Source organism: Nematolebias whitei, chromosome 15 (genome assembly GCF_014905685.2).
Source record: "Nematolebias whitei isolate Nwh7 chromosome 15, NemWhi1, whole genome shotgun sequence".
Taxonomy (NCBI): Eukaryota; Metazoa; Chordata; class Actinopteri; order Cyprinodontiformes; family Rivulidae; genus Nematolebias; species Nematolebias whitei.
Window position 1 is genome coordinate 28,720,687 of NC_056512.1, and position 8,201 is coordinate 28,728,887.

Sequence of the window (8,201 nt, forward strand, 5' to 3'; positions counted from 1 at the left end):
CGGCGACCACCGAGATCATATATATATATATATGTGTGTGTGTGTGTGTATATGTGTGTATTTATGATCAAAATATTAATGTGCTTGTGATATTTTACTAGTACCACTTTGGGTCTTTTATAATTCTTGGAAGCATTTTCAAATCCTAAACAAAAGTTGTTCAGCGATGTAGAACTCTTTTCCTGTGATTATTACACTCGATGCTGAACGTTTGGTACAATGATTTCTGACCTCGTGACTTTAGGCGTTCTGTATAGTTCACTGAGTAATTCTGCCGACATTGTGGAAATACTGTACATGGCATTTTCAAAGGTGGTCATTTTGTCGCTGATCAAATCTTGCCTTGTTAATGAACTGTATCCGTCATCATATACACACTGTCTGAAGAAGAAAACAGAAAAACACTCACAGTGTAGGGCCACTTTTGGTTTTCATTACAACTTGTTTGTCCTGGGATTGTTCATATATGTTTTTAAGTTATTTCATAAAATTATACCCCGTCATAATATTTATTTCCATTCAAAGTTGTAAAAAGACGTTTTATGTGACAGTGAGATATGGATTGTGACATAAAATCTTTCTAAGGGCAAACATTTTTTTTTCAAGTTAATGTTTGAAATCTGTTGTGGCCAGTTAGTTTATGAGTAAAAAATAAGTCTTACATTCTTTGAATGTACCCGTACATACTTTAATGACAAGAACTAAGTCTATTGATAGAAAATATCTAAACGGGGCACCTAAAAATGCTGAGCAGATGAAGCAATCCCCAATCATAAAGCTTGACAAAAGCATCACTTCATCCACCACTGTTCTTACCTGATCACATTTGAGCTGATTAAATGGACTAACAGGCCCTCATGGCCCTGTTTTCCATTGCTCCAGAATACACTGTACCTTTTAGCAAACTGAAGCTTTTGGCTCAGCTAGGTCTTAACAGATAAATCATTTTCAAAATGTTACAACTTTAAGTTCTCTCAACTCTATTTCCAAAACCACAACACATGTCCTTTGAAATGTTTTGGAAATTTAAAATTGGTTTAAGGAATTTGTTGCCTTATAAATTATATTAAAGTTTTGAGTACTTTCCGCTGAGTGAGTCTTATACTGTACAGTATAGGTATTTAATTAAATCCAGGTTGTGACTCACCCACCTTCCTACACAGCAAAATCTCTTATAATACAATCTGGGAAGTAACACTTCATTTTCAACAAATTCAGAATAGAGTTCAAAATCTTATTTCTAACCTATAAAGTCCTCAACAACCTAGCTCCATCTTATATTACTAATGTTATTGTTCCATATTTTCATAACAGAACACTTTGCTCTCAGACTACGGCTTACTTGCGGTTCCTAGAGTTTCCAAGAGCAGAATAGGAAGAAGATCTTTAAGTTATCAGGCTCCTCTCTTGTGGAACCAACTTCCAGTTTCTGTCCGTGAGGCTGACACATTGTCCAGTTTTAAAACTGGGCTTAAGACTTCCCTTTTTGATAAATCCTATTGTTAGGGTTGGCTTGTTATACTGCCATAGGCTTTAGACTACTGGAGGACAAATTGACCTCATTATTTAAAAGAAACAGTTACAAATGTATACATATGAATAGTTTACATTTGAAATTATTTCTATCTCTTAACATGTGATGTCTCCCTGATTCTCGACCTGCCATTGTGTTTCTGTTCCTCCTTCCTGTCCTCTCAAACCCAACCAGTCGAAGCAGATGGCCGCTTGTCCTGAGCCTGGTTCTGCTGGAGGTTTCTTCCTCATGAGGGAGTTTTTCCTTTCCACTGTTGCCTTCATGCTTGCTCAAGATGAGTCTGTGACGAAGTTAGACTCAAAGCAGTCTGCTCCTAAGATAAATAATGTTATTAACTTGCTTTTTATGTATATAAGAAAATATATAAGATAAGATAATGAATGTATCTGTTCAGTGCCCTGAGATGACTTCTGTTGTTACTTGGTGCTATATATGTAAATAACATGAATTGAAATGAACCTTTCTCAACAGGAATAAACAGCTCTCAGTGCTAAATCACTAAAAGAGACATGCAGATGTTTTCGCACAAACAATGGAAGGCAAAAACAGACAATAAACCAATAAAGAAATGACCCCTGTGAAAAATTGCAAAGGAGGTCATGAGTCTGAAAAATTTAAAATGCATACAATCCCTTGAGGCTGGATAACACCTAATATTTTACTTTATAAAAAATGAGGTTTTATAACATGTTTAGGCATTTTACTGCTTATGAGTTTTAGTTGTTTTATTTTTTTTAATTTTTTTGGTAGAAGTGGCCAAACTCAAACAAGGCAAGAAGAAGAAGTAGATCTCCACATTAAAACAAAATGGAGTTAGAGACAAATAAAAGATGCATTGTCCATAACCAGACAAAACAAGGTGTGTTATATTCATACACATGCTCATCAACACTCCCTGCACACAAACATACTTTCTTTTTTTCATATTCATCACAAACCTGACCCCCTTCTCATAAGCCTACACTCTTCTAGCACTATGCCTGCATACGAGACATTACAATAAAGCAGAGTGCCAGTAACTTTAACAGGAAATAAGCTGTCAGTCTGAATGACTCGAACCTTCCTTGAAGACCACTTCCCTTCTAATGCGAACAACACATTCAACTCAAATACACTGTGTGCAGAAAATCCTTTTTTTAGGATGATTACATGCATGGCCACTTTTAATAAATAAGAATAAGTTTGAAGTAGTTTTTAACTACTGAAGCCCAGTGCACTCAAGTAGTTTATAGCAATAGATCTTGAAGTTATGGAGATAGTTGAAAATATGGACAACAGAGTTTGAACATAGATTATTTGCTTGTTTAAATAGTTCTAGCTCTAAGAAAACGGTTTCTCACATGTGCAGAAGTGTCAGTTTATTTTCAAGATCAGGTTCAAGCAGGTTTATTGTCATTCACACCACAGGTGGTACATGAGGTGGAACGAAATGATGTACACAGTTACACCCAACAATAGCGAAAATATAGTGTAAAAAGAAACAGTACGTAAAGATCAAAGATATACACTAAGATATACACTAAACACCAATAATGCTAAAGAATATGGCGTAACAACAGCAGGCCGAACATGAGTCTGTGTGAGCAGATGAGTACAAATGAATACAGCAGCATGGGTAAGTCACATATCACCAGTTAAATTTGGTTATTTATTATTTTATGTTTGTTTAAACGTATGCTTCTCTTAAAATGTAGTAAGTGAGAAATGACTACAAGATGACCAACAAGATGAGAATTAGCATTAGCCTACCTGATGCGGAACAGTACGGTAAGATGACCACCAAGATGGGCAGCAGCCACCTCGTCGTAGGTGCGGCCATCACATTTGGGCATCAAGTGTCTGTTAATAAAAACTCCAAATTAATACTCGCCTGATGCCACTTCACTGACCGGAAACATGTCCTTTGTTTGCAGTGAAAACAGCACGAGAAGCGATCTCATCCTCACTTCGTAAACTCTCAAAAGTTTGTTAGCTCACGCGCTGACCGTTATAACAACTTTGTTTGTAATACTTGACGACGGTGTTGCTGTCATGCTGTGTGTCATTCACGGTCCAAGAAGCTTAACGATTAGTTTTTCTACACACAAAAAAAGAAAAACATTTTAAAATGTCAAAATATTTACCTCATTGCAACAAACAGTACAGCTACTACAGTAAGGTGATCGGTGTTCTTGTCTGTTAAGTTCAGCTTCTAGCTCCGCCCATTTCTGGAATTACCAGTGACGTCATGTGCGACCACAACAAACTGTCTGTGAGACAGGAAGTAGCGCTGTTAACGCAGTCGCTATATACAATCATGCTTTTTGCACGTTCACAAAACGTGTCGATGTAACCTAAGCATTGTTGTCGTCGGGGTTTTTTTTCTCAGCACAGCTCAAAGAAAAGCTGCAAGATGTACCAAACCCTAAAAAGAAACTAAAAACACACAATAATTAGGTGCATTTGCTTTCATTTTATGTCACCTAATATTTTTACTACTTCATCACATGTGATTAAGTACTGTGCAAAGGTCCTGTCATTTCTTTGGATTTGGCTTCCAATGACTTTCTTATAACCATTCAAAATGGCCTTGATCAGTAGTTCTTCAGACTACTTGCTTTTCAGACTCATTGAGAAATCATTGACAAATATCAAAATTAAAGGTTAAACTGGTGTTTGGTCGACACAACAGACAGTTTAGTAAAGAACCATTCTTATTTAGGAGGTGGAGGCTTTTTTTAGCAGCAGCCTAAAGACATTCCAATTTATTTGGTTGATTCTAGTGAAACAGTTTGATGCATTAACTAGCATCAACAAGGTGATTTCTAAAGAGCTGAAAACTTGACAATGATAATGATCATTGTGATAATGATGATAATGATGATTGGTAATAAACAATTAATGGATGATGCATTTCTCAAGTTCAGCTTTGCTAGATTTTCCTCTGCATCATAAAAAAGTGACTCAGATACTGTTGTAGATATATTTTTTAGACCTGCCACTTCTTGTTTTTTGTACCCTCATTTTAACACACACTGCACTTTGCTGTCACAGTCATCATTAGGGAAGAAAAACTTGCCAAAGTTAAATAAATAAATAAAAAAAAAACTTTGAAAGATGTCCAGAAAGCCTGAAAAGTTGAAAAAGATTACATCCAAGTCTTGCTTATTTGAAGCAACATAAGAATTACATGTTTAAAACCAATCAAAAAAGTTAAGTCTGGTCCTCTGGACATTCAAAAAACAAAATAAAACAACAACAACAACAAAAGTAGAAACGTTTCGTCTTTCATCCAAAAGACTTCCTCAGTCTGAGGTGCTGTATTCAGCTCAGTCTTATAAATAGCACCTTCTCGTAGTGGATCAACCAGTTTGCTGCTGACAGCCAAAAACAGCTCAAAAACATGATCAAGGAGGACCATCAGCCTAACGATGGATCATTAGCACACTGATGGCTGTTTGCTATTCACAGGGGGCTGAGTAATACTAGTAATAGCATTGTAAGAGGGGGACAGTTGAACACGGAGGCCTCCACCCCTGTTTAATGATGGATAGTTTCTTTTCACAAAGATGACCTTCTTTACTCCTCTCTCAAACCATTGTTCCTCTCTGTCCAGGATGTGAACATCTTCATCCCTGAAAGAGTGACCGCTGGAGGACTCTGCGGTCTACACTCATCTCCAGGCCAGCGGTAATTATCTAGATGTTCTGTTGCATCAAGGCTTTATAAGAAAGTTTGGTTATTCAAAACAAGCAGAATCCTGCTTATTTAATCATGTAACCAAAAACATTACATAACCTCCATGATCTGGTGTACTGGATAGGGAACATATAAGAACAGTGCATCTGCATTGTGTTGTAACTGTAGCATTAATATAGTTTAAATGTTCTTCTGACTCAACTTGCCATCTTTATATCTTGTTATGAAACCTTCCATGTCTCATACTGTAAAGCACATTAAAGTGTCTTGTAAATAGCTTTTCTTAATAGTGATGCAGTAGAACTGAAGTGGGCACTTTTTATTAGCAATTTTCACAAGACATTTTTACAATGAATTCACGGAACAGATCAAACAATGTTGAATAATAAACAAGGAAGATTAGATCAGTGGATCATGACTCCCTAAACTGAATTAACATTCTGTGGATCTGGATGAAGCAAACGTGTCATCAATACACTGATGCATCAGAATTTTAATGTTAATGTTATATTTTGTAGGAATGTTTAAATCATGATTACAGAACATTTTGCTGATGAAAATTCTCTACATCAACTTAAAAAAAAGTTCAAATTCATGATTTTTAAGAACAGCAACATTGATCAAAATTTTTTGAACATTTCCATCAAAACTCTTTATTTTTTGTGTTTATTATTTGTGTTACATGCCCTTGTGTCATTTTATGAATGAATGTCTGCTTAATTAACTTGTCCTCTGTTTCAAGACCTGACTGGCAGTCAAGATTTTAAATGGAACATTAGCTTGTCTGGTTTGAGGCTTTCTACCCTTTTTTTAGTTTTTGCCTGAATTCCAACTCTCCTGACTTTGTAAATATTGTTTCTATTAAAATTATTTCAAACACTGAAATGATCTGCATTCCAGATGTTATGTTTCCTTCAGTCTTTGACGCATGGGCTATAACATATTTGGGGGCTCGTCCGGGATCTAAACACGGAATGTCTTGCACCAAAAGCAGAAAATAAATGTGATGAACATCACTGTTGCAAAGTTTGGTAAGTGAGAAAAATAGAGCAATACATATATGGGTAAGGCCTTTTAGTTTTATGACAGATTTGTTACTCATTTGAATTTCTAGCATGAAACACTCTCTGTTATGTGAAATAAATGTAAAGTATGAAAATAAACTCAGTTGATTGTTACAAATTAAATTACATCTTGTTAAACATAAGTGCCTTTTTATGAAGACGTTAATAAACAATTTAAACAAACAGCTTATTCCAAGTTCTCAACAGTTACAGCAGAACTCAGAAAAAAACACACACAATTTTTTGTCTATAAACAAAAATTACAGTATGTTTTGGACATAAATACAAAGATTGAGTCAATAATGAAACACGAAACACAACAGACAGATCCAAATTCTTTTGAAATGTAAATGAACATGAATTTGTGTGCATATTTGTGTGAAGGTTGTTTCAGTGTAAAAGTATTGTCTGCAAGCTTGTGCATACAGATCTTATATCTCAGCCCTCAGCACAGGGAGCTGATCTCACTTTTGCTGCAGCCCCACTTGCAGCAGGCGTTGGACAGACCAACCACAACATCCCGGCCTTTGCGGTCAGCTTTGCGAAGAGCCTCGAGGATCTCGTCAGTGATGAAAGAACGCGCAGACCTGCTAAACACTCCCTCCTGGTTGTTTCTGGTTGTAAAGCTGAGATCTTTGTTTCTCTGAAGGAGATTCTCCACTGACAAATTGGAATTAAAACCCTCTAAAGACTCGTCTTGATGGGAGCTGAATGGATCCTCCGAAACATCTGCTGGAGAAAAGATAAAACTGGCAAATCAAATATTGGACAATCTTTATTGGTGTTGGAGGGGATACAGAATTGAGAATATAGAATGAATTCTAGAATTGTAAATGGCGTAATTCAAGAACAGCAAGTCTAGAATGCCTTTACCTTTTGCTTCACATGAAAATGGGCTAAAAAGGTATATTTTGATCAAGTGAGAAACAAAACGTTAAACATGGCAAATAAGAATGCTGAAATAAATCAGATGTTACAAAAAATTAAAGATGTATAAAAAATAACTCATATAATAAACAGAACAGAACATGGGCCGAGATGGTGTAGGGGCAGGGCAGCTGACTCGGGGCCCGAAGGTCCTGGGCTCGAACCCCGGTCCTAGTACATCTCGTGGCGTCTCGAGCAGGACACCCAAGCCCAAATTGCTCCCCAGGAACTTACATAGCTGCCCAATTTCGTCTTTGTATGGGAACATACAATGATGACAACACATAGCACTTTACTTTTATTTTATATAGAAACATTTGCTTTATGTTTAAAAGTAAACTTTAAACATGACAATGGAATGAATAAATCCTATTATGAAGGCCAGTGAAGGTGAAGCACCTTGTGTCATACCTGGACTCCTGAGTGACCGCCTCCATCGTGAGCCTCCACAAGTGAAAATGACTGCCCGAATGAACTCTCGTCCGCAGAGTTTCACTCCGTATGTTGGATCCTCCATGGGCTGAGCCTCAGCCACAATCAGACACAAAGCCAGAGCCACAGCTTTCCACATGGTGCCCACAAGCTGATACAGCAGGGAAGAAATATTCAAAATCAGAGGGGATTCAGTCTCCCTGTTTGCATGAGCAGTGACTACAAGTGACCCAGAGCCAGTTTATAAAGGAGTTTGGAGCCATGCATGGCAGACATTCACACTGCGCATGCAGGCCTTTTCCAAAAGAGAAAGAGATTCTAACGAGAGATACAGAGAGAGACCTTTATGGAAACAAAGGGCAGTCCAAAGGTGGCCTAATCAACAAATGTGATGGAAGCTTCTGTGATCTAACTGTGTATCAGCTTGTGACGTGTACTGGTCACCTTCAGTATCCCTCAGTGTAGTTTTATTAAAACATCTCATAATTATCAATGTACACAAAACATTACCAAAACAATTAGAAAGATAACAAATAAAAATTGACTTGCAGGTTGTATTACTATGT

At 36.9% G+C, this 8,201-nt stretch overlaps 2 protein-coding genes across 2 annotated transcripts in view; both read right to left on the reverse strand.

Moving 5' to 3' along the window:
* The window catches only part of il12rb2l (interleukin 12 receptor, beta 2a, like), a 12,402-nt gene extending 9,033 nt beyond the window's left edge, over positions 1 to 3,369 (reverse strand). Inside the window, exon 1 of the mRNA XM_037688335.1 lies at positions 3,295 to 3,369. Coding sequence (XP_037544263.1) covers positions 3,295 to 3,353 — 59 coding nt within the window. The 5' untranslated portion in view covers positions 3,354 to 3,369. The remainder of the gene's footprint in view (positions 1 to 3,294) is intronic.
* Positions 3,370 to 6,721: 3,352 nt separating this feature from the next.
* rln3a (relaxin 3a) lies at positions 6,722 to 7,774 on the reverse strand. Its single transcript, XM_037688336.1, has 2 exons — positions 7,615 to 7,774; positions 6,722 to 7,008 (listed from the first exon to the last, which is right to left on the reverse strand). The coding sequence occupies exons 1-2, from the start codon at positions 7,772 to 7,774 to the stop codon at positions 6,722 to 6,724; spliced, it is 447 nt and encodes a 148-aa protein (XP_037544264.1).
* Between the last annotated feature and the right edge of the window lie 427 nt (positions 7,775 to 8,201).

Excerpts from the sequence above, each read along its gene's own strand:
- rln3a (XM_037688336.1), bottom strand. The coding sequence starts at position 7,774 with ATGTGGAAAGCTGTGGCTCTGGCTTTGTGTCTGATTGTGGCTGAGGCT. Across the intron at positions 7,009-7,614 it reads GCGGTCACTCAGGAGTCCAG|CAGATGTTTCGGAGGATCCA; the intron begins GTATGACACAAG and ends TCTTTTCTCCAG.